This window comes from Balaenoptera physalus (assembly GCF_965194825.1).
Source record: "Balaenoptera physalus genome assembly, chromosome: 4".
Classification (NCBI taxonomy): Eukaryota; Metazoa; Chordata; class Mammalia; order Artiodactyla; family Balaenopteridae; genus Balaenoptera; species Balaenoptera physalus.
In genome coordinates, this window is record NC_138891.1 from 97,037,138 (window position 1) to 97,061,865 (window position 24,728).

General features: G+C 40.9%; 2 protein-coding genes across 5 annotated transcripts in view; one reads left to right on the forward strand and one right to left on the reverse strand.

The window, feature by feature from the left end:
- The window catches only part of RPL24 (ribosomal protein L24), a 146,017-nt gene that overhangs the window by 29,100 nt on the left and 92,189 nt on the right, over positions 1–24,728 (forward strand). The gene's annotated exons all lie outside the window — the stretch shown is intronic.
- Positions 1–24,728, reverse strand: part of NXPE3 (neurexophilin and PC-esterase domain family member 3) — a 55,764-nt gene that overhangs the window by 3,948 nt on the left and 27,088 nt on the right. For 2 of the 3 annotated variants that reach the window (XM_082460448.1, XM_082460447.1), the window contains 3 exons: positions 22,603–23,357; positions 17,691–17,764; positions 697–903 (listed from right to left, as the gene is read on the reverse strand). In XM_082460448.1, coding sequence (XP_082316574.1) covers positions 697–903; positions 17,691–17,764; positions 22,603–23,357 — 1,036 coding nt within the window. The remainder of the gene's footprint in view (positions 1–696; positions 904–17,690; positions 17,765–22,602; positions 23,358–24,728) is intronic. The other variant, XM_082460449.1, reaches the window with a different exon arrangement.

Below are 24,728 nucleotides of genomic sequence, written 5' to 3' on the forward strand. Positions count from 1 at the left end.
CCACTTCCAGGAAGAGGAAAAGGCCCACTGTGAATAAGGGATGGCCCTCCAATGAGTGGGGTTTTATTCCAAGTCTGGAGAGCTGCCCCAGAGCCCAGCAGGGAGACCAGGAAGCTAAGAAGACTGGGACTGACCAGACTCTCCCTTGCTGGGAGGCAGCTCCACCTCAGAGTCACACCAATGGACGGCCCAAGGGGTGAGCAGGGACGGCTCTGCTGCACGGATGCATTAAAATGGGCGACAGTTTCGCTGCCTCCTTCCACTTAAATCTATGATAAACTTGGAGTTGGACCAAACAGAACTAGAAGAGAAACAACCGGAAATGTTCACTTCTATCTCACAGCCCAGAAAGCTAGAAGTGAAAGACACCTGTGAGGTGATGGTGTCCTGCTGCCTCAGCTCACACTTGGAGAAGTGAAGCCCTGAGAAGTACATGACTCGTCCAGGGTCACACAGCTCATGAGTGGTATGAAATTCAACAAGCAGCCAGTGCTTTCATCGATGCGTCACAGCCCCACCATTGATCAGAAACTATCACTCATCTCTCCAAGGTTAGGACACCTCTTCAGTCCTACAGGGAAATAACTGCTTCCTCACCTGATGCCTTTCTTCAGGCACCGGACTGGGTCTGCTTATTTCAAAGCTGAATTTTGTATGTGTGGGAAAGAGTTATGAAACAAAAAGCAAAGTACCAACCTGGAACAAATGTAGTGAGGTATTCAAACCATTGCCTGATTGTCGAGTCACCAAATAAATACACCACTTTTCTCTGTAAGCATTCAGTAATGTTGTCAGGGTCATTAAACTGGCGCATCTTAAACTTTCTGGGCCTCCACTGATTTTTGTAATAATAGCCAGAAGGAAAAGTTCCTAAGCCTTGAGATAGTTCTAGGTTGTTGGTTTCTGAAAAAAAAAAAAAAAAAAGATATTCTGAAATTCTCCTCCAACAAACCATACATAAAAAATGTTCCAAGAAACACAATTATGTCCCTATGTTTGTTAGCTTACTGGCTACAGATAACATTTCCTGCCATCACATCTCAAAGAAATCCCAGACTTTCCCCCTCCTACAAAAAGTTCTCCTTTGCACAAAAATAGGAAGATCTGAAGTGGGTGTGAGGGTGTTTGTGGACACCCTCAAAGGGGAAAGGGGATGTTGATCATTCCCTCTGATTATGCATGTTTTTCTCAAAGCCAAAAATAAAGGCAGGCAAAAACCAAGGAAATGTGTAGATCTAAGCATTGTCCAGCATTATCCCAGAACAGGAGAAGAACTTCTCATCCAAATGCCTGTGAGGCAAGTAAAAATTTAAATTCATATTTTACATATGCATAATAATATTAGTCCACACTGTTTCTCAGCCCATTAAAAAGAAAAGTTTCAATCCATGGGTCCTACAACCAAATATTAACTCGGAAAACCACCACTGAATACAGAAAACAAACCAATGACACACATTCTAAAGATTTACTGCCTGTAACATAAAAGGTTCAGAAGTCTTTATGCACAATGAACAATATTAAAATTGCATCAGCAGTGTGTACTCATGGTTGTAGCCTAGCTACACATGGTAACACAAGTGGTGGGATACCTTTCACAGGGAAAGTCAACACCTTTCTGCCGTAACACCTCCCTCAGAAAAGCCACTGTGAAAATGGCACACTTTACATGCTTCAACAGGGATGCCTAATATTTCTTGCAGGTTTACTCTGCACCAGACACGGTTCTGAGCAATTAAATTTATTATCTCATGGGATGCTCACAATAACCCTTTAAGGTAGGTCCTATTATCCCTAACTTTCAAAACATTTAAGCAACTTGATCCAGAGTTAGTATGTAGCAAAGCCAGGATCTAATCCAAGCCGGTGAGCCCCCAAGCCCATGCACTTAACCACTGTGTTACATCGCCTCTCAAAAAGAGATGTTTATAGATATCTTTCTTTTTGGCTTTTTTCCTGAAAGAGTACATTTATTCATTTCTAACACTTATTATTCAAATCTGCAATCTTCAAAAAACCACCAATCATTTTATATCACTCCCTTACACACCCCAAAGTTGAAATCTTGATCATAATCCAGTAATTTTATAGTCTTACCTGTTAAATCACAATTTAAAATCCAAATGCTCAGAAATTTAAATTTAAATTTAAATATGACTCAGAAATTTAAATTTAAGTGAGTCTCCTATTTGTGACTATTTTCAGCTTCTTTGACTTCTTGATATTATCTCTATACCCAAAATTATTTTGGAAGGAGACCTTCAAGATGGCGGAGGAGTAAGATGTGGCGATCACCTCCCTCCCCACAAATACATCAGAAGTACATCTACATGTGGAACAACTCCTACAGAACACCTACTGAATGCTGGCGGAAGACCTCAGACTTCCCAAAAGACAAGAAATTCCCCACATACCTGGGTAGGGCAAAAGAAAAAAGAAAAAACAGAGACAAAAGAATAGGGATGGGACCAGCACCAGTGGGAGGGAGCTGTGAAGGAGGAAAAGTTCCCACACACTAGGAAGCCCCTTCACGGGCGGAGACTGTGGGGGGCGGAGGGGGGAAGCTTCGGAGCCACGGAGGAGAGCGCAGCCACAGGGGTGCGGAGGGCAAAGCGGAGAGATTCCCGCACAGAGGACCGGTGCCGACCAGCACTCACCAGCCTAAGAGGCCTGTCTGCTCACCCGCCGGGGCGGGCGGGGGCTGGGAGCTGAGGCTCGGGCTTCGGTCGGATCCCAGGGAGAGGACTGGGGTTGGCGGCGTGAACACAACCTGAAGGGGGCTAGTGCACCACAGGTAGCCGGGAGAGAGTCCGGGAAAAACTCTAGAACTGCCTAAGAGGCAAGAGACCATTGTTTGGGGTACGCAAGGAGAGGGAATTCGGAGCACCGCCTAAACGAGCTCCAGAGACAGGTGCGAGCCACGGCTATCAGCACGGACCCCAGAGACGGGCATGAAACGCTAAGGCTGCTGCGGCAGCCACCAAGAAGCCTGTGTGCAAGCACAGGTCACTATCCACACCTCCCCTCCCGGGAGCCTGTGCAGCCCGCCACTGCCAGGGTCCCGTGATCCAGGGACAACTTCCCTGGGAGAACACACGGCGCCTCAAGCTGGTGCAATGTCATGCCGGCCTCTGCCGCCGCAGGCTCACCCTGCCTCCGTACCCCTCCCTCCCCCCAGCCTGAGTGAGCCAGAGCCCCCGAATCAGCTGCTCCTTTAACCCCGTCCTGTCTGAGCAAAGAACAGACGCCCTAAGGTGACCTACACGCAGAGGCAGGTCCAAATCCAAAACTGAACCCCAGGAGCTGTGCGAACAAAGAAGAGAAAGGGAAATCTCTCCCAGCAGCCTCAGGAGCAGCGGATTAAATCTCCACAATCAACCTGATGTACCCTGCATCTGTGGAATCCCTGAATAGACAACAAATCATCCCAAATTTAGGAGGTGGACTTTGGGAGCAACTGTAGACTTGGGGTTTGCTTTCTGCATCTAATTTGTTTCTGGCTTTATGTTTATCTTAGTTTAGTGTTTAGAGATTACTATCGTTGGTAGATTTGTTTATTGATTTGACTGCTCTCTTCCTCTTTTTTTTTTAATATATAGATTTTTTTTTTCCTTTTTCTCTTTTTGTGAGTGTGTATGTGTATGCTTCTGTGTGTGATTTTGCCTGTATAGCCTTGCTTTTACCACTTGTCCTATGGTTCTGTCTGTCCGTTTTTTTGTTGTTGTTTATTTTAGTATAATTTTTAGCGCTTCTCATCATTGGTGGATTTGTTTTTTGGTTTGGTTGCTCTCTTCTTTCTTTCTTTTTTTTCTTTTTTTTATTACTTTTTAATTTTTTTATTTTTAATAATTATTTTTTAATTTTTTATTTTAATTTTTTCTTTCTTTCTTTCTTTCTTTTTTTCTCCCTTTTCTTCTGAGCCATGTGGCTCACAGGTTCTCAGTGCTCCAGCCGGGTGTCAGGCCTGAGCCTCTGAGGTGGGAGAGCCGAGTTTAGGACATTGGTCCACCAGAGACCTCCTGGCCCCATGTAATATCAGTCAGTGAGAGCTCTCCCAGAGATCTCCATCTCAATGCTAAGACCCAGCTCCACTCAATGACAGCAAGCTACACTGCTGGACACCCTATGCCAAACAACTAGCAAGACAGGAACACAACCCCACCCATTAGCAGAGAGGCTGCCTAAAATCATAATAAGGTCACAGACACCCCAAAACACACCACCGGACACAGTCCTGCCTATAAGAAAGACAAGATCCAGTTTCAACCACCAGAACATAGGCACTAGTCCCCTCCACCAGGAAGCCTACACAATGCACTGAACCAATCTTACCCACTGCGGGCAGACACCAAAAACAATGGGAACTATGAACTTGCAGCCTGCAAAAAGGAGACCCCAAACAGAGTAAGTTAGGCAAAATGAGAAGACAGACAAACACACAGCAGATGAAGGAGCAAGCTAAAAACCCACCAGACCAAACAAACGAAGAGGAAATACTCAGTCTACCTGAAAAAGAATTGAGAGTAATGACAGTAAAGTTGATCCAAAATCTTGGAAATAGAATGGAGAAAATACAAGAAACGTTTAACAAGGACCTAGAAGAACTAAAGAGCAAACAAACAATGATGACCAACACAATAAATGAAATTAAAAATCCTCTAGAAGGAATCAATAGCAGAATAACTGAGACAGGAGAATGGATAAGTGACCTGGAAGATAAAATAGTGGAAATAACTACTGCACAGCAGAATAAAGAAAAAAGAATGAAAAGAATTGAGGACAGTCTTAGAGACCTCTGGGACAACAGTAAACGCACCAACATTCGAAATATAGGGGTCCCAGAAGAAGAAGAGAAAAACAAAGGGACTGAGAAAATATTTAAAGAGATTATAGTTAAAAACTTCCCTAATATGGGAAAGGAAATAGTCGATCAAGTCCAGGAAGCACAGAGAGTCCCATACAGGATAAATCCAAGGAGAAACATGGCAAGACACATGTTAATCAAACTATCAAAAATTAAATACAAAGAAACAATATTAAAAGCAGCAAGGGAAAAACAACAAATAACATACAAGGGAATCCCCATAAGGTTAACAGCTGATCTTTCAGCAGAAACTCTGCAAGGCAGAAGGGAGTGGCAGGACATACTTAAAGTGATATAAGGGGAAAACCTACATCCAAGACTACTCTACCCAGCAAGGATCTCATTCAGATTCGACAGAGAAATTAAAACCTTTACAGACAAGCAAAAGCTAAGAAAATTCAGCACCACCAAACCAGCTTTACAACAAATGCTAAAGGAACTTCTCTAGGCAGGAAACACAAGACAAGGAAAAGACCTACAAAAACAAACCCAAAACAGTTAAGACAATGGTAATAGGAACATATATATCGATAATTACCTTAAATGTAAATGGATTAAATGCTCCAACCAAAACACATAGACTGGCTGAATGGATACAGAAACAAGACCCGTATATATGCTGTCTACAAGAGACCCACTTCAGACCTAGGGACACATACAGAATGAAAGTGAGGGGATGGAAAAAGATATTCCATGTCAATGGAAATAAAAAGAAAGTTGGAGTAGCAATTCTCATATCAGACAAAATAGACTTTAAAATAAAGACTATTACAAGAGACAAAGAAGGACGCTACATAATGATCAAGGGGTCAAACCAAGAAGAAGATATAACAATTGTAAATATGTATGCACCCAACATAGGAGCACCTCAATACATAAGGCAAATGCTAACAGCCATAAAAGAGGAAATCGACAGTAACACAATCATAGTAGTGGAGTTTAACACTCCACTTTCACCAATGGAGAGATCATCCAAAATGAAAATAAATAAGGAAACACAAGCTTTAAATGATACATTAAACAAGATGGACTTAATTGATATATATAGGACATTCCATCCAAAAACAACAGAATACACATTCTTCTAAAGTGCTAATGGAACATTCTCCAGGACAGATCCTATCTTGGCTCACAAATCAAGCCTTGGTAAATTTAAGAAAATTGAAATTGTACCAAGTATCTTTTCTGACCACAACGCTATCAGACTACATATCAATAACAGGAAAAAATCTGTAAAAAATACAAACACATGGAGGCTAAACAGTACACAACTTAATAACCAAGAGATCACTGAAGAAATCAAAGAGGAAATCAAAAACTACCTAGAAACAAATGACTATGAAAACACGATGACCCAAAACCTATGGGATGCAGCAAAAGCAGTTCTAAGAAGGAAGTTTATAGCAATACAATCCTACCTCAAGAAACAAGAAACATCTCAAATAAACAACCTAACCTTACACGTAAAGCAATTAGAGAAAGCAGAACAAAAAAAAAAACCCCAAAGTTAGCAGAAGGAAAGAAATCATAAAGATCAGATCAGAAAAAAATGAAAAAGAAATGAAGGAAAGAATATCAAAGATCAGCAAAACTAAAAGCTGGTTCTTTGAGAAGACAAACAAAATTGATAAACCATTAGCCAGACTCATCAAGAAAAACAGGGAGGGGCTTCCCTGGTGGCGCCGTGGTTGAGAATCTGCCTGTCAATGCAGGGGACATTCGAGCCCTGGTCTGGGAAGATCCCACATGCCGCGGAGCAACTAAGCCCGTGAGCCACAACTACTGAGCCTGCGCGTCTGGAGCCTGTGCTCCGCAACAAGAGAGGCCGCGACAGTGAGAGGCCCGCGCACCGCGATGAAGAGTGGCCCCCGATCGCCGCAACTGGAGAAAGCCCTCACACAGAAACGAAGACCCAACACAGCCAAAAATAAATTAATTAATTAATTAATTAAAAAAAAAAAAAAGAAAAAGAAAAAAAGGGAGAAGACTCAAATCAACAGAATTAGGAATGAAAAAGGAGAAGTAACAACTGACAGTGCAGAAATACAAAGAATCATGAGAGATTACTACAAGCAACTATATGCCAATAAAATGGACAACCTGGAAGAAATGCACAAATTCTTAAAAAAGCACAACCTTCCCAGACTGAACCAGGAAGAAATAGAAAATATAAACAGACCAATCACAAGCACTGAAATTGAGACTGTGATTAAAATCTTCCAACAAACAAAAGCCCAGGATGAGATGGCTACACAGGCGAATTCTATCAAACATTTAGAGAAGAGCTAACACCTCTCGTTCTCAAACTCTTGCAAAATATAGCAGAGGGAGGAACACTCCCAAACTCATTCTACGAGGCCACCATCACCCTGATACCAAAACCAGACAAAGATGTCACAAAAAAGAAAACTACAGGCCAATATCACTGATGAACATAGATGCAAAAATCCTCAACAAAATACTCGCAAACAGAACCCAACAGCACATTAAAAGGATCACACACCATGACTAAGTGGGGTTTATCCCAGGAATGAAAGGATTCTTCAATATACGCAAATCAGCCAATGTGATAGGGACTTCCCTGGTGGCCCAGTGGTTAAGAATCTGCCCGCCAATGCAGGGGACACAGATTCGAGCCCTGGTCCGGGAAGATCCCACATGCCGCGGAGCAACTAAGCCTGTGCATCACAACTACTGAGCCTGCACTCTAGAGCCCACGAGCCACAGCTACTGAGCCTGCGTGCCACAACTACTGAAGCCCACGCACCTAGAGCCCATGCTCCGCAACAAGAGAAGCCACCGCAATGAGAAGCCCGCACACCACAACAAAGAGTAGCCCCCGCTCACCCCAACTAGAGAAAGCCCATGCCCAGCAACAAAAACCCAACACAGCCAAAATCAATCAATCAACCAATCAATCAATGTGATAAACCATATTAACAAATTGAAGGAGAAAAACCATATGATCATCAATAGATGCAGAAAAAGCTTTGGACAAAATTCAGCACCCATTTACGATAAAAACCCTCCAGAAAGTAGGCATAGAGGGAACTTACCTCAACATAATAAAGGCCATATATGACGAACCCACAGCTAACATCATTCTCAATAGTTAAAAACTGAAATCATTTCCTCTAAGATCAGGAACAAGACAAGGTTGTCCACTCTCACCACTATTATTCAACATAGTTTTGGAAGTTTTAGCCACAGCAATCATAGAAGAAAAAGAAATAAAAGGAATCCAAATCGGAAAAGAAGAAGTAAGAAGTAAAGCTGTCCCTATTTGCAGATGACATGATAGTATTCATAGAGAATCCTAATGATGGTACCAGAAAAAGACTAGAGCTAATAAATGAATTTGGTAAAGTAGCAGGATACAAAATTAAAGCACAGAAATCTCTTGCATTCCTATATACTAAGGATGAAAAATCTGAAAGAGAAATTAAGGAAACATTCCCATTTACCACTGCAACGAAAAGAATAAAATACCTAGGAATAAACCTACCTAAGGAGACAAAAGACCTGTATGCAGAAAACTACAAGACACTGATGAAAGAAATTAAAGATGATACAAATAGATGGAGAGATATACCATGTTCTTGGACTGGAAGAATCAACATTGTGAAAATGACTCTACTACCCAAAGCAATCTACAGATTCAATGCAATCCCTATCAAACTACCACTGGTATTTTCCACAGAACTAGAAAAAAAATTTCACAATTTGTATGGAAACACAAAAGACCCCGAATAGCCAAAGCAATCTTGAGAAAGAAAAATGGAGCTGGAGGAATCAGGCTCCCTGACTTCTGACTGTACTACAAAGCTACAGTAATCAAGACAGTTTGGTACTGGCACAAAAACAGAGACATAAATCAACGGAACAGGATAGAAAGTCCAGAGATAAACCCACGCACATATGGTCACCTTATCTTTGATAAAGGAGGCAAGCATGTACAGTGGAGAAAAGACAGCCTCTTCAATAAATGGTGCTGGGAAAACTGGACAGCTACATGTAAAAGAATGAAATTAGAACACTCCCTAACACCATACACAAAAATAAACTCAAAACGGATTAAAGACCTAAATGGAAGGCCAGACACTATAAAACTCTTAGAGGAAAACATAGGCAGAGCACTCTATGACATAAATCACAGCAGGATCCTTTTTGACCCACCTCCTAGAGAAATGGAAATAAAAACAAAAATAAACAAATGGGACCTAATGAAACTTAAAAGCTTTTGCACAGCAAAGGAAACTATAAAGAAGACAAAAAGACAACCCTCTGAATGGGAGAAAATATTTGCAAATGAAACAACTGACAAAGGATTAATCTCTAAAATATATAAACAGCTCAGGCAGCTCAAATATTAAAAAATCAAAAAACCCAATCAAAAAATTGTCAGAAGACCTAAATAGACATTTTTCCAAAAAAGATATACAGATTGCCAACAAACACATGAAAGAATGCTCAACATCACTAATCATTAGAGAAATGCAAATCAAAACTGCAAGGAGGTATCACCTCACACCAGTCAGAAGGGCCATCGTCAAAAAATCTACAAACAATAAATGCTGAAGAGGGTGTGGAGAAAAGGGAACCCTCTTGCACTGTTGGTGGGAATGTAAATTGATACAGCCACTATGGAGAACAGTAGGGAGGTTCCTTAAAAAGCTAAAAATTGAACTACCATATGACCCAGCAATACCACTACTGGGCATATACCCTGAGAAAACTATAATTCAAAAAGAGTCATGTACCACAATGTTCACTGCAGCTCTATTTACAATAGCCAGGACATGGAAGCAACTTAAGTGTCCATCAACAGATGAATGGATAAAGAAGATGTGGCACATACATACAATGGAATATTACTCAGCCATATAAAGAAACAAAATTGAGTTACTTGTAGTGAGGTGGATGGACCTAGAGACTGTCATACAGAGTGAAGTAAGTCAGAAAGAGAAAAACAAATACTGTATGCTAACACATATATATGGATTCTAAAAATAAAAATAAAAATAATGGTTCTGAAGAACCTAGGGGCCGGACAGGAATAAAGACACAGACGCAGAGAATGGACTTGCAGACACGGGGAGGGGGAAGAGTAAGCTGAGACAAAGTGAGAGAGTGGCATGGACATACATACACTACCAAATGTAAAATAGATAGCTATTGGGAAGCAGCCGCATAGCACAGGGAGATCAGCTTGGTGTGTTGTGTCCACCTAGAGTGGTGGGATAGGGAGGGTGGGAGGGAGATGCAAGAGGGAGGAGATATGGGGATATATGTATATGTATAGCTGATTCACTTTGTTATAAAGCAGAAACTAACACACCGTTGTAAAGCAATTATACTCCAATAAAGATGTTAAAAAAAAAAAAAGAAAAAAAATTATTTTGGTTTTATTCCCTTCAAAGAAGATGCCCTATTTGACAGTGCACACTTAATCTTTTTTCTTAGGTATCTGCTAATGCTTTGCAGGTTCAGGGTCTAAACTGAAAAGTAAACAGAATTTTAAATGCTCTTTTGGCCAATGTGATTATCAAAGAAAAATGGGGGTTAGGGTAAACACTTGTTTGGTTTATTCAAAAGCAATTTCTCAACATGCTACCACGTGTGGCTTTACCATGTCACCACACCTTGCCCTAAGCTCCTCACTGTATCATCGCATCAAGGCTGCACAGTCCAGAGAGCTCCTGAGCAGACACCTGGGGCCCAAAGAAAACATTTACTGGAATGGGAATTAAAAGTGATTTTGAAGTCACAATAAGGGTCATAAAGAAACGGGTATATCACACAGGAAACAATTACCATTTCCATTCAAATGTTAATTACATTTACTATGAGAGTTAAGTCAAGCAAAGCAAATCAATTAGTGAACCTGACATTAATTCTTTAAACATTCAGCGCTAGATAACAGAACATATTTTTAAAGTGAAATGTGTTTACCTACATTGCCCTCTTATGGTCAACTGGGACAAAAACATTTCCTGACTAATATGATTTCAAGCAGTCTGAAGTTGTTTAAAAAGTCAGTGTTGCTTGGAGCTCAGAATGCATTTTCACATAAGATATCTGAGATATGAAAGCCCCTTAAATCAATAATATAACTCTTAATGTACTGTACAAGTGGAATGAAAATAATTAAAAAAACAAACATGAGGTATTACTCAATTTTATGGTTGTCTTGAACATTGACAGTGAAGGAAGTTTACAGGGAGGCGATGTAAGAGCAGATATAAAGATCTTTATGCAAAATCAGGAGGGACAGTTTTGATTATTTGCAAGTAAGGTCCCTGCTTCTCTAAAATGTCCTGGCTTCTCTTTAAAAGCCCACAGCTTACATTTTCCTCCAAAGGGCATCATCCCATGTCATTCATTAGCCATAATAAGGGCTATTTGGACCACAAATGGGACAAAATGAGAGAGAAAAAGGCAGAGATAAATTTTCCTAAATGATCTAGAAAGAGCTGGATGAGAGGGATACTGTGTGAATTAAGGGTGGGAGGTGTGCGCGCATGTGTGAACACAGGTCCCTTAATTTTCTGGCATGGAGTTAGAAGTAAGAAGAGTAAAAGGCTGGCCAAAGGAAGAACATGGTTCATGAGGGGAAGGAAAGACAAGTCAGAGAAGAAATGGAGGCAAACTATTCCCTGACCGGGGAACATGGGCACAGGAGTGCCCGGGGACTACCTCGGGGAGGTAAGGAGTGAGGACAGCCTGCCAAGCTCTGGGCATGCCCCGTCCAGTGCTGGGAACGTGAAGAGGTCCTAGCTACCCAGCCACCATACTGGTTTGAGTTTCCCCCCACAAAACCTTGGGAAATTGATTTTTTTCCGTTCTATTTTAGTCCCCTAAAAGCTAAGCATTTTACAAAGGAAAGATGAAAATGCTATGTACGGTAGAAATACCTGTAGATTCAGAGAATGTTGAAAGGGACCTCAGAGAATAGCTAGTCCAAATACCTTTTAGAGGTGAAGAAAGCAAGTCAGAGTGACTTGCCAAAGTTTCTCAGAGAGTTGAGGAGACAGGAGGTAGCAGAGATCGGACCATTTACAGGGACCTACATTTATTATTTAAATGGCTGTGGGCTTCCTTTCCCCAAATGATATCAGTTTGCTGGATGTTATGTGTAGGATGTGAGTCCTTTGATTTCCTAAGTTAACTGGACCTGGACCTTGGTTTCATTATCTATAAAAGGGACAAACTACTAGTTATTCTGAAGGGCTGTTGTGAAAATTCGATACTGTAATAGTGTGAAAGTGCAGTTGTCACAATAAGGGGCCATACTAGAACGCTGGAAATGTTCTATACGCTGTAAACATTCTATATCTTGATCTGGGTGGCAGTTAATTAGTTTTCTATTGCTGTGTAACAAATCACCACAAACTTGACGGCTTAAAAACAAGGGGCATTTATTTTCCCACAGTTCTGCATGTCAGGAATCTAGGGCCTGGTATGGCTAGGTTCTCTGCTCAGGATCTCACAGGTGGAAATCAGGATGTTAGCAGGGCTGTGTTCCTTTCTGAAGGCTCTGGAGAAAAATCTGCTTCCAAGTTTGTTCAAGTTGTTAGCCAAATTCAGTTCCTTGTGGTTATAAGATTGAGTTTCTCATTTCCTTGCTGGTCGTCAGCCAGGGAATGCCCTTCAGCTCCTAGAAGCTGCCTACATTCCCTGCCCCATGGCCACCTTCATCTTTAAAGCCAGCAATGAAGAATCTCCCTCACATGGAATCCTTCTCACACTTTCAATCTCTTTCTTCTGGAAGAACCTGGTCCCTGTTAAGGACTTATCTGGTTAGGTCAGATCCACCCAGGAAAATCTCTCTTTTTTTAAAGTCAACTTTGTCATATAATTGAAGGGAAGGATTTATATAAGGGCATGAATCACTGGGTGTCATCTTAGAATTCACCCTACAAAGATATGTACACATGTAAAACTCCATCGTACTGTATGCTTATGATCTGTGTGCTCTATTGCATATAAGATAAATTTCAATAAACAGAGAAAATAGTAAAAAGCTATAAAGATGTTGATATTTATTCTATTGCTATTAAATCTAGTCCTATCCTAAACTTTCAGTAAACTCCCCCAAAAATATGAGCTCTAGTTTAGTTTCTGATGAGGTTAGAAGCCATCAAGGTCCCAAACCATTAGGCTATAATGGTCTGAGGACCACAGTGCAGATGCTTATAAAAGTTCAGTAGGAATTCTGACACTGGAAAAGCCTGTCAGAAACCAGATGCTTGCCCTTGATAAGATAGTCTAGTCTAAACTGAAAGCTGTGTTTCTTTGCTTTTGACTGGAATTATGCGTGCATGGGGGTAGCACTGGCAATCTCAAGCAGTCAACCAGACTCTAAATATGCACCTGAGAAGAGTTTTACCTTGTACGAAAATCAATTAACTAATATATAAATTATGAAATGTCATAGGGAAAACAAAACCTTCAAAATATAGGATTCATAAGTGAAATAATATAAGTGTAAATATTATGAACACTTCCCAGGCCTGGGCAAAGAAAATATAAGATGGACCTGAAATATCCTGTGGTACCGTAAAGTAAGGAAGTGCTCAAAAAAAAATAAGTTAATTAATTAAAAGAATGAGAGTATGTCAAAAGGGCACAGAAGCCAAACTAAAAAAGTTCTCAACTACCAAAAGTGGAACAATTTGAATAACTGAATTGGATTATAATCCAAAGAATGAAATAGTCAGGAGTCTATACTGATAAAATTAAATTAATGGTGAAGAAGGGACAGTTCTTCCTTACAGAAAAATTTCAATTAATAAATGTCTTAAAAATGAGAGATACAGCAAGTCACCATTAGAACACCACAGAAATAACTGCTGCAGGGAAGATCGAATGATGAATGCTAAAATTAGTAGATGACAGTTTAAGCAGAAACAGAATGTTTACATAGTCTCTGTATTAGTTTCCTGTAGCTGCTATAACAAATTACCACAAATTTAGTGGCTTAAAACAACACAACTTTATTCTCTTACAGTTCTGAGGCCAGAAGTCCAAAATCAGTATCGCTGGGCCAACACCAAGGTGTTAGCAGAGTCACACTCTCTCTGGAGGAGCTAGGGAAGAATTTGTTCCCTTGCCTTTTCTAGAGCTATATTCTTTGGCTCATGGCCCCCTTCTCCATTTCTAAAGCCAATGTCATGGCATCTTCAACTCTCTCTCTGCTTCCATCTTCACATGGCTTTCTGTCTTCTGTTTGAAATCTCCCTCTGCCTCCCTCCTAAAAGGACACTTGTGATTGCATTTAGTGCCCACTCATTTAATCCAGATAATCTCCCCCCAGCTCAAAACTCTTAATTTAATCACATTTGTAAAGTTTCTTTTGCCATATAAGGTAACATTCACCAATTCAAGGGATTAGGATCTGGATATCTTTAGGGGCCATTATTCAGCCTACCACAGTCTCAAAGTACCTCCCCAGAATATTGAGTAAATACAAAGATAAAAATAATTAGTTTAGGGAATTCCCTGGCAGTCCAGTGGTTAGGACTCCATGCTTTCACTGCCAAGGGCCAGGGTTTGATCCCTCATCAAAGAAAGAAAGAAAAATAATTAGTTTGCAGTGGAAAACCGGGGTAGATACCACTTTAACCAAGTGATCAAGGTTAACATTGTTAGCAATACGTATCGACATCATGTATCCCCTCAAAAGGATACAACATCATTTCTGTCCTATTCTTTCCAAAAATGCATAACCTCATTCCAATTAAAAGAAAACACTAGACAAACCCAAGTTTAGAGAGATTTTAAAAACCATCTGACCAATGCTCTTCAAAAGTGTCAAAGTTGGGGCTTCCCTGGTGGCACAGTGGTTGAGAATCTGTCTGCCAATGCAGGGGACACGGGTTCGAGCCCTGGTCTGGGAAGATCCCACATGCCGCGGAGCAACTGGGCCCGTGAGCCACAACTACTGAGCCTGCGCATCTGGAGCCTGTGCTCCGCAACGAGAGAGGCCGCGATAGTGAGAGGCCCACGCACCACGATGAAGAGTGGCCCCCGCTTGCCACAACTAGAGAAAGCCCTCGCACAGAAACGAAGACCCAACACAGCCATAAATAAATAAAAATAAAATAAATTAAAAAAAAAAAAATCTTTAAAAAAAAAAAAAAAAGTGTCAAAGTCATGGAAGACAATAAGAGCCTGAGGATCTGCCACAGAGGGAAGACTAAGGAAACATGCAACTAAATGCAATGTGAGATCGGCACTGGATTCTGGAACAAAAAAGGACATTAGTGGAAAAACTGATGAAATCCAAATAAACTCTATAGTTTAGTTAATAACATTATATGGATGTTAAATTCTTGGTTCTGATAAGTGTTCTGTGATTTCTTAAGAAGTTAGCATAAGGGGGGAGGGACTTCCCTGGTGGTCCAGCGGTTAAGACTCCACACTCCCAGTGCAGGGGGCCTGGGTTCGATCCCTGGTCAGGAGCTAAGATCCCACATACCGCAACTAGAGAGCCCGCATGCCACAATGAAGACTCTGCACAGCCAATCAATCAATCAATTAATCAGAAATTAGCATAAGGGAAACTTGGTGAAGGCTATATGGGAACTTTGTACTATTTCCACAACTCTTCCTTAAGTCTAAAATTATCTGAAAACAAAAGATTTTAAAAAGAGGACAAAGGGGACTTCCCTGGTGGAGCAGTGGTTAAGAATCTGCCTGCCAATGCAGGGGACACGGGTTCGAGCCCTGGTCCGGGAAGATCCCACATGCCGCAGAGCAACTAAGCCCGTGCGCCACAACTACTGAGCCTCCGTGCCACAACTACAGAAGCCCGCATGCCTAGAGCCCATGCTCTGCAACAAAGAGAAGCCACTGTAATGAGAAGCCTGTGCGCTGCAATGAAGAGTAACCCCTGCTCACCGCAACTAGAGAAAGCCTGTACCCAGCAACGAAGACCCAATGCAGCCAAAAATAAATTAATTAATTAATTTAAAAAAAAAAAAAAAAGGGCTTCCCTGGTGGCGCAGTGGTTGAGAATCTGCCTGCCAATACAGGGGACAAGGGTTCGAGCCCTGGTCTGGGAAGATCCCACATGCCACGGAGCAACTGGGCCCGTGAGCCACAATTACTGAGCCTGCGCGTCTGGAGCCTGTGCTCCACAACAAGAGAGGCCACGATGGTGAGAGGCCCGCGCACTGCGATGAAGAGTGGTCCCCACTTGCCAAAACTAGAGAAAGCCCTCGCACAGAAACGAAGACCCAACACAGTCATAAATAAATAAATAAATAAATAAAAGAACGTGAATTTCTAAAAAAAAAAAAAAAAGAGGACAAAGGGAATGAAGGAATTAAGAGAGGAAGGCAGGGAGGGAGGGAAGAAGGAAGGAATTAAAGAAGAATGTGAGCCCTTCGTTTAGGATCTTTGAGTGCCCCCTGCTGGTCACTAAGGTGAATTTAGGTGAAGTTCCCCCAAGCCGGACTTCGTTGATTTATAAAGTAATTGTCCTTCTCTTTTCTTTCCAATTATTTACCTGCTCCGAGTCAGTTTTATCAAAGCCAGGCTACCCTGCTCCTACCGATTCATGGTTTCTTTCTTCCTCTAAAAATCCATCAAAAGCCCCACTAGTTACTGAATCTTTCTTCTCTCTAAACAGAATAGTACATCACAAACCCACAACCACCTCCTGGCTGAATCCAAAGACCTGTCAGGTGCAAGTAAACCATCCAAAGCTCCTCCCACTGACCATCCCACTGGACAGCCAGGGACATCACAAGGTGGGTGAGCCAGACAACCAGGGCTGTGGAAGAGGGGGATAGATTTGGTAGTGGGACGGGGCCTCCGGAGGTGTCAGATGCGAGCATATGAAGTGTTCAGCACTACTGGGTGATCCCATGTTTACTGATATCTCAGCTGTGGGGTTGAGGGCCAGGCAGATAAAAGGTAAGCAATTTCTATTAACGATGTTTCGCATATGTACCCTCTAAAATTAGTAACTCACTGGGTTCAAGTAAATCCAATACAGCTCTTTCCTAGGAAAAGATTGGGATTTCTTGTGGCACGTGACAGTGAACACCAGAGATACAGACTGACAGTGTCCTGCCTGCATCTGGGCCTCAAATTTTATTTAGCCCACACGATAGTTTTAAAGTTTTTAACTGGATGCCATGTTTTGAGATCTGGAGATATTAACATTCAAAAATTGACTTTTGGTTTTTCATGAAAAAAAATCTATAGATCTGGCTGTGCTGGGTCTACATTTTTGCATAGCAACAATGTGTAGGAACTGAGAGGCTGCTCCTTTTAGATGGCCCTTGCTCTGCAGTTCCTTCCCCACCATTTACACAAGGCATGCATACGGTCAATACCCACACTGGTGGGTTCATGTGTGTTATATACCTCATCCCTGTGGCGTTGGTGTTTGCACTATCTGCTCTGTAGGATACTACATACATGCTTTCAACAGCTAAAAGGACCTCGTCTGCCATCTGCACCTGATCTTGGCCAAAAGGCCAAGGAGTGATCACCTTCCATCTGCATAAGCTCCTTAATAATGTTCATCCTTTCTTTCTACAAGTCACTATAGCTCATTATACCTATTCTGCAAAAACAAAACACATACATTTACTCTTCTAGATTTCATTCTTTTACTCTTAATAATATCCTATACCAATGGATCAGAATCACCTGGAACGTTTGTTAAAACACAGTTAAAACTGTGCCCAGCAGTAACCAGGGCATATTAAAAAGGAAAAAAAAAAAAGGACTTTGTAACATCAGTGTAACTACAGAGCCTCAACACACTTAGCAGGAAAAACAACAAATCATCAAGCTCATTCCTTTTTACCTTTTATACTCCTGGGAATCACAGTCACCCAATCAGGTCCACTGGAGTTGATTGGCATTTTGATATTGACACCACTTGAAAGAGGAATAAAAAGAGTACAAGCTTAGGATTCAGGAACATTTATTTTCTAATATGTATCTTTATTTGCAAATTTTTAAATGGACAGGATTTCACAAAGCTTTACTAAGATGAAATATTCTTAAAAATGTTAATCAATAAAATTGATAATTAATAAACTAGGTATATTATAATAAGCAGGTTATATGGATACATAAACTGAATAAGAATTAAACAAGTTTTTAATTTCTCACTGCTTCGCCCTTAGAGTGCAAACTCCAAAATGACAAATTCTGTTTGAATTACTTACTTCCCTTGGACTCAGAGAATGGCTCACACTGATGAGAATGTCTATTTTGTCACTACTTAGTTTTCAGGCTGCAAGACTACGGAGCATTAAATCATATGTCAGATTCCTTAGGCCTTGCCCAGAGCTGAGATGAGTCCTACCTGGGGACATGTGTCCCCAGATACGTGCTCATGCATGTACTCTGTTCATCATTACTATGGCTCCGTAGTGTCTGTTCCCCTTAATAAAACATGTGCTCCTCAAAGACACGGATTATGTCCCATTCATCTTTCATCTTCAGTACTTAGCACAGGCCCTGGACTAGAGTCCATGCTCAGAAAATATCTGATAGAGGGCTGTGTGAAAAGGAGGGGAGAGTGGAGTCCAGGAGAAGTATACTGAAAACATGGTGTAACTATTCCAGAAACTGGGTCATAATACGTAGGCCTCTTGCACTTAGACCAAAAACAAACAAAAAAATAAAATGCTAACTTTCCAAGCTCGATATGGGAACTTGCAGTCATGATATTTCATTTCATCAAAAATCAATTCAAAACAGATTTGTTCTTAAATAATTCTTAAGCTTCTACTATGTGCCAGGCACTATCCTAGCTGCTAGGGATGTAACAGTAAACAAAACACACAGCATCGGGAATTCCCTGGAGGTCCAGTGGTTAGGACGCTACGCTTTCACTGCCGAGGGCCCAGGTTCGATCCCTGGTTGGGGAACTAAGATCCCACAAGCCAAGTGGTGCAGCCAAGCAAAAAAAAACCCAGCATCTCCTCCTTCATGGCACTGACATTCTAATGAATGAGGGAGACAGACAACAAGGAAGGAAGGAATTATAGGGGGCTATGTTAGAGAATAACAGCATTTCATGGATTATAAAAGTGACAATTAATATACATGACTTTAAGAGAGCACATATAAACTACTTTCATGAGTTTAAAGCTTTAAGGTAAGGAAAAGAAGAAACCTTCACCACTGTAATTTTCTTGTAAAAATGTTTACTCTCAATCTAATCATGCAGAAACAATAAAGCAGCAAATCCAAATTAGGCAACATTCTACAAAAACAACAACATCAAAATTGTCAATGTCGTAAAAACCAAAACAAGTTAGAGAACTCTTCTGGACTAAAAGATTAAAGAGACAACTAAACAGATTGTGTGTGATCAGAGATTCAGTTAAAATAAAAGAGATAGCAATAAAGGATATTATTGGGACAACTGGATAAACTTGAATATAGACTGCATATTAAATAACAATGTTGTGTCAATGATAAAAGGCCCAAGTGTGATCACTGTGTCATGGTTATATGTTGGAGAAAGTCCTAGGAGATGCATACGCCTGGGGTGCAGTGCCATGATGCCTGCACCTTACTCTCAAATGGTCTGAGGGGAAAGAATTATACACAAATACACACATATAAACGCATAGAAAGAGAGAAAGCAAATGTGGCAAAACATAACAATGGTGAGTCTAAGTTAAAGATATGAAAAACTGATGAACTCATAAAAGTGCTAACAAAAAGATCAAGATGAAAAACAAAAATTACATGGGACTGAGTGAACTGATGAGGATGAGTATAATTTTTTGTGACTTTCTGTCGGAATTAAAAAAAAAAAAAAAAAAATCCCACAAGGACTCAGAGGCAAAGAATATACAAATCAATTTTCACTGCAAAGTAAAGGAGCTGTTACAGTGGAGGATTACTGGACTGAAGGTCAATATTATGACATAGTACGAGTGTGTTTCGTGTTTGGTAATGGCAATCATTGTTGCTTTTGTTGTGGTCGTCCATGTACAATGCGTGGTGTCAGTCTATTTATCTCTTGTAAAGATAAAATACAGTGTGTGTGTGTGAAAAAAAAAAAAAAGAACCAATCTCCAAGATCCCTCAATAATTCAAAAAAAAAGACATGGTGCTCACTGTTGTTATTCCTGCAGGGTTTCTACGGATCTGAACTTTTTTAACACAAAGCTAGAAAGAAAAAAAAAGGATGAATCATGCTAAAATAAAAGGGAAGCTTTTAATACGATAAGCTCACTCTTTCAAAAGACATTCTCTGATTATCAGAATCTTTTAAGCAAAGTACTATGGTTCTTTCTAAAACCAACACTTTTTTTTTTTTTTCCTTGAGAGATTAGATCACCTTAATTGTCCAGCTGTCATTTGGGAACCAAAGACCAAGGCTAAGCTTCTTAATCCTTTTCTGAATTAAGCAACATTACGAGCCACCAGGGAAGGAGGTAAAAATGAGCGTAGCTTAACATATTCAGGCCATGAGCTCAAAATACTACACTCAAAGATCCCTCAAGGGGCTTCCCTGGTGGCGCAGTGGTTGAGAATCCGCCTGCCAATGCAGGGGACACGGGTTCGGGCCCTGGTTCTGGGAAGATCCCACATGCCGCGGAGCGGCTGGGCCCGTGAGCCACAACTACTGAACCTGCGCGTCTGGAGCCTGTGCTCCGCAACAAGAGAGGCCGCGATGGTGAGAGGCCCGCGCACCGCGATGAAGAGTGGCCCCCGCTTGCCGCAACTAGAGAAAGCCCTCGTACAGAAACGAAGACCCAACACAGCCAAAAATAAATAAATAATTAATTAATTAATTTAAAAAATAATTATAAAAAATAATTTTAAAAAATCAATTTCAATCTTTCTCTTTTTCTTTTCAGTTAGCCTAATGCAAAATTTCAGATTTTTAACAGAGTAAACAATGCAAAAAAAAAATCTGTATCAGGACTCTGTCAAATGTTTGGTTTCCAAAAACTTATGCCACCTCAAACGCTTTCCTGGAAAACCTCCAGGTAAGTAGAATCTTTTTTAATGATTTTACTACAAAGTATCATCAGCCAGCCTCATCCAGGATATGCAAGTAAAGGCAGGGGCAGACATAATTTTATCCTTCTGGATTCACAGGTGTTCTTTGATTTTAATGGTAGGATTTAGTGTTAGGAACATTTTAAATTTTACACTAACTTAATTCTCTAAACTTTTTCCCACTTTTTTCCACGTGGAATTTCAGTAAATTACATGCTATGCTTCCTCCTCTTTGCTAAGCCACTAAGTAGACTGACAACACAACTCTAAAAGGGAGTAAGACTTTAAAAAATGGTCCACATCAAAAAAAATCTTAAAAAAAAAAAGTTATATAAAATAAAAGGGGGTAACTGAACAGTCTTCATACATAGGCAAAAAGTACACGAAATAAAATCATCTGCTCATAGTCACTGATAAATAATGTGTCTAAGATCTGAATCCAAGAATAAAACTAAAGTCCTTTTATACTGAGCCACAAAAAACTAGGCAGTCCCCTCGAGAACAGTACAGTGAATACAATGGGAGTAGTGCTCCCTCTGCTGGCCTTCTAAAAGCATGGCATCAAATATGTACTTGAAACTGTTACGACCAAAAGCTGACTCAGGAAGTAAAAAATCAGAGTTTCATTTTAGGAGCTCCTACAGACCACATATCTTATGGTAGGAACTTTTCCCCCACCAAGTAATGAGTGGACATAAAACATTAAAAGTTTTAGAGTGCCCAGATACACTCAACAAAGATCCCTCTCTACAAGGGAATTATTTTTTTTTATAAATTTATTTATTTTTAATTTTTATTTTATTTTTGGCTGCGTCAGATCTTTGTTGCTGCGTGCAGGCTTTCCCTAGTTGCGGCGAGCGGGGGCTACTCTTCGTTGCAGTGCGTGGGCTTCTCTTTGTGGTGGCTTCTCTTGTTGTGGAGCATGGGCTCTAGAGCACAGGCTCAGCAGTTGTGGCGCACGGGCTTAGTTGCTCCGCAGCATGTAGGATCTTCCCGGACCAGGGCTCAAACCCGTGTCCCCTGCATTGGCAGGTGGATTCTTAACCACTGTGCCACCAGGGAAGCCCAGGGGAATATTTTAAAAGTATAGATTTCATTTAAAAATAAAAAATGTTTTACATTCTCTCAAATAATTGTACTTTCTGACTATGTTATTTTTCTTTTTATTCCTTAAGAATGTTATTTTATTTCAGAACTATATGGAATGCAATAATTTCAACAACTATTAACCTTCAAAAATACAGTTTGCTGTGGTATTCCTGGCTTCCCATGCTTATCATTAAATCAATCCAGCAATGTTACCATATTCATAGTCTTTTTCCTATCAATAAATGTTTATATGGTTTTAACAACTAATAATATGTCACTTAAAACTTTTTTCAGTTTATTAGACATGAAGCTAAAACACTAGCCTGACTATAAGACCTCTAGCAGCCCTGTTCTTGGATGATTTTTTTCATCTGTTCTGTGAATAACTGATCTTGCTTATACAGATATGCTATGCAATTCTGAAGTTAAAGATATTAAGGTAAAAGAACAAAAATTTAAGGTCATTAATTTGAACTGAAATAAGCACGCTAATCACAAAATACAAATATTTATTTTCTTACCACCTCTCCTGAATTGGGCCAAGTTCAGAAAGATATAAGAAGCACATAACCAAAACAAGAAAGTCTCCTAAGTAGGACAAAGACAATGGAAAGGGACCTATTAAATTACCCCCTAGAGCAAGGAGCATGTACCTCTGGAAGAAAGCACTCTCTGCAGCAGTTAGGAGGCCCTTCAGGTATCCGCCCTTGAAATGGTTAATTCTGCTACTGCAAGGGAGCTTCTTTGGTTTGAAGCAGAACCAGGGTTCTCCGGTATAGAGATCCGTAAAGTTGCACAGAGGAAGACTCCCAGGAAGACACACGTTACACTCTGTAGTTTCAGAAATTCTTCCTGAACGGAAGAGGCTCTTGAAATAGACCCTGTCTGGTTTCTCTTCCTGTAGGTTCTGAAGAACTCTGATCCCTTCACTGGGGTGGACCAGAGATATGGACACTTTAACTCTGCCTGGCCAGAGCAGAGTAAAAATGACCTTGTAAAACCCATTCTGGTAGTCCACCACTCTACCCACGGCCCCTGCCTGCAGCTTAGGGGAGTGGATTCTGGCCTGCAGGTAGTCTCCACCATACTTCTTGGGCTTTCTTTGAAAATCCTGTACATGAACCAGCACCTCTAGCTGGCTTCCCACCTTGAAGAAGGCTGCAGAGTTCAAGATGACAAAGTAGCTGGAAGAAGGGTCAGTGCTCTTCAAAAAGGGGACTGGACCCACATCAGGCACCTGCCACTGTAAGGCGGCCAACAAGGAGTCCTCCTCCAGGCGCTCCCGGCTGGACAGAGTCTGGTGCTCATAGCCACAGTAAGGATTCCGGCTAATTCCTGTCACCTGGGAGAAAACAAACTGTCCACCACTGTCGATGAATGTGGCTGCTGCAGTCTCATGGTCCAAGTACTGAAGAGAAAGACACAAACAGAAACCACAGCTACAATAAATCTCCTTATAGTCAACAAATAAATCCTTGCTTCAGCTTAAATTTTAATAAAACTTACTTGAGATGACATTGTTTCAAAACCCACAGCTCACCAGTTTTACAGGTTCCCACAGCAAATATCAGAGAAAAATCCCTTTGGTGCTTCCAGAAGGAGAAAGGGAAAAGGAATCATTTTGAAGGACAGTAGTCCCCCTTTATCCACAGGAGATACTTCCAAGATCCCCAGTGGATGCCTGAAACTGTAGGTCACATCAAACCCTATATATACCGCTTTTTCCTATACATATATACCTATGATAAAGTTTAATTTATAAATTAGGCACAGTAAGAAATTAATAATAACTAATAATAAAATAGAACAATTATAATAATATACTAGAATAAAAGTTATGTGAATGAGGTCTCTCTCCAAATATCTTTTTTTTCTAATTTATTTGGCAGCACTGGGTCTTAGTTGCGGCATGCAGGATCTTTGTTGTGGTGTGCGGGATCCTCATTGCCGCGTGTGGGATCTTTCAGTTGCAGCATGCAAACTCTTAGTTGCAGCATGCGAAGTCTTAGTTGCAGCCATGCGTGTGGGATCTAGCTCTCCAACCAGGGATCGAACCCGGGCCCCCTGCACTGGGAGCACGGAGTCTTAGCCACTGGACCACCAGGGAAGTCCCTCTCTCAAAATATCTTATTAGTGTACTGTCCTTCTTCTTCTCGTGATGGTGTAAAAGGATAAAAGGCCTATGTGATGAGATGAAGTGAGGTGAATGACGCAGGCGTTGTGACGTAGCGTTAGGCTACTACTGACCTTCTGACAACACGTCAGAAAAAGGATCATCTGTGTCGGGTGATCGTGGATTGAGCTACAGTGATGTCAGTGGTTGTGGATCCTGGGTGGGAAACAGCAGGATGGCACAAGATTTCACGACGCTACTCAGAACAACACACAATTTCAAACTGGTAAGTTGTTTATTTCTGGAATTTTCCATTTAATATTTTCAGATCATGGTTGACCATGGGTAAATGACACCACAGAAAGCGAAGCAGTGGATGGTGGGACTACTGAATACCAGAATATTCCATTCTTCTTAACAAGGCCTGCCCTCAAGAAAAACTATTTTACCAGAGCCTAACCTACTGAGGTTTTACCAGAGCCTAACCTACCGAGGTTCTATAAGAGCCTAACCAAACTGAGGTAAGGGACATACCCAACTCCAGCCCACTCTAACCATTCTATCCAATTTAAGGGTTGGGGGTAAAACTAAGAAACAATTCTGAAGTTCACAGACTCACTAAAGGACTGAGGATCATAGGACTATAAAATGTTTCACCTCCCCTAC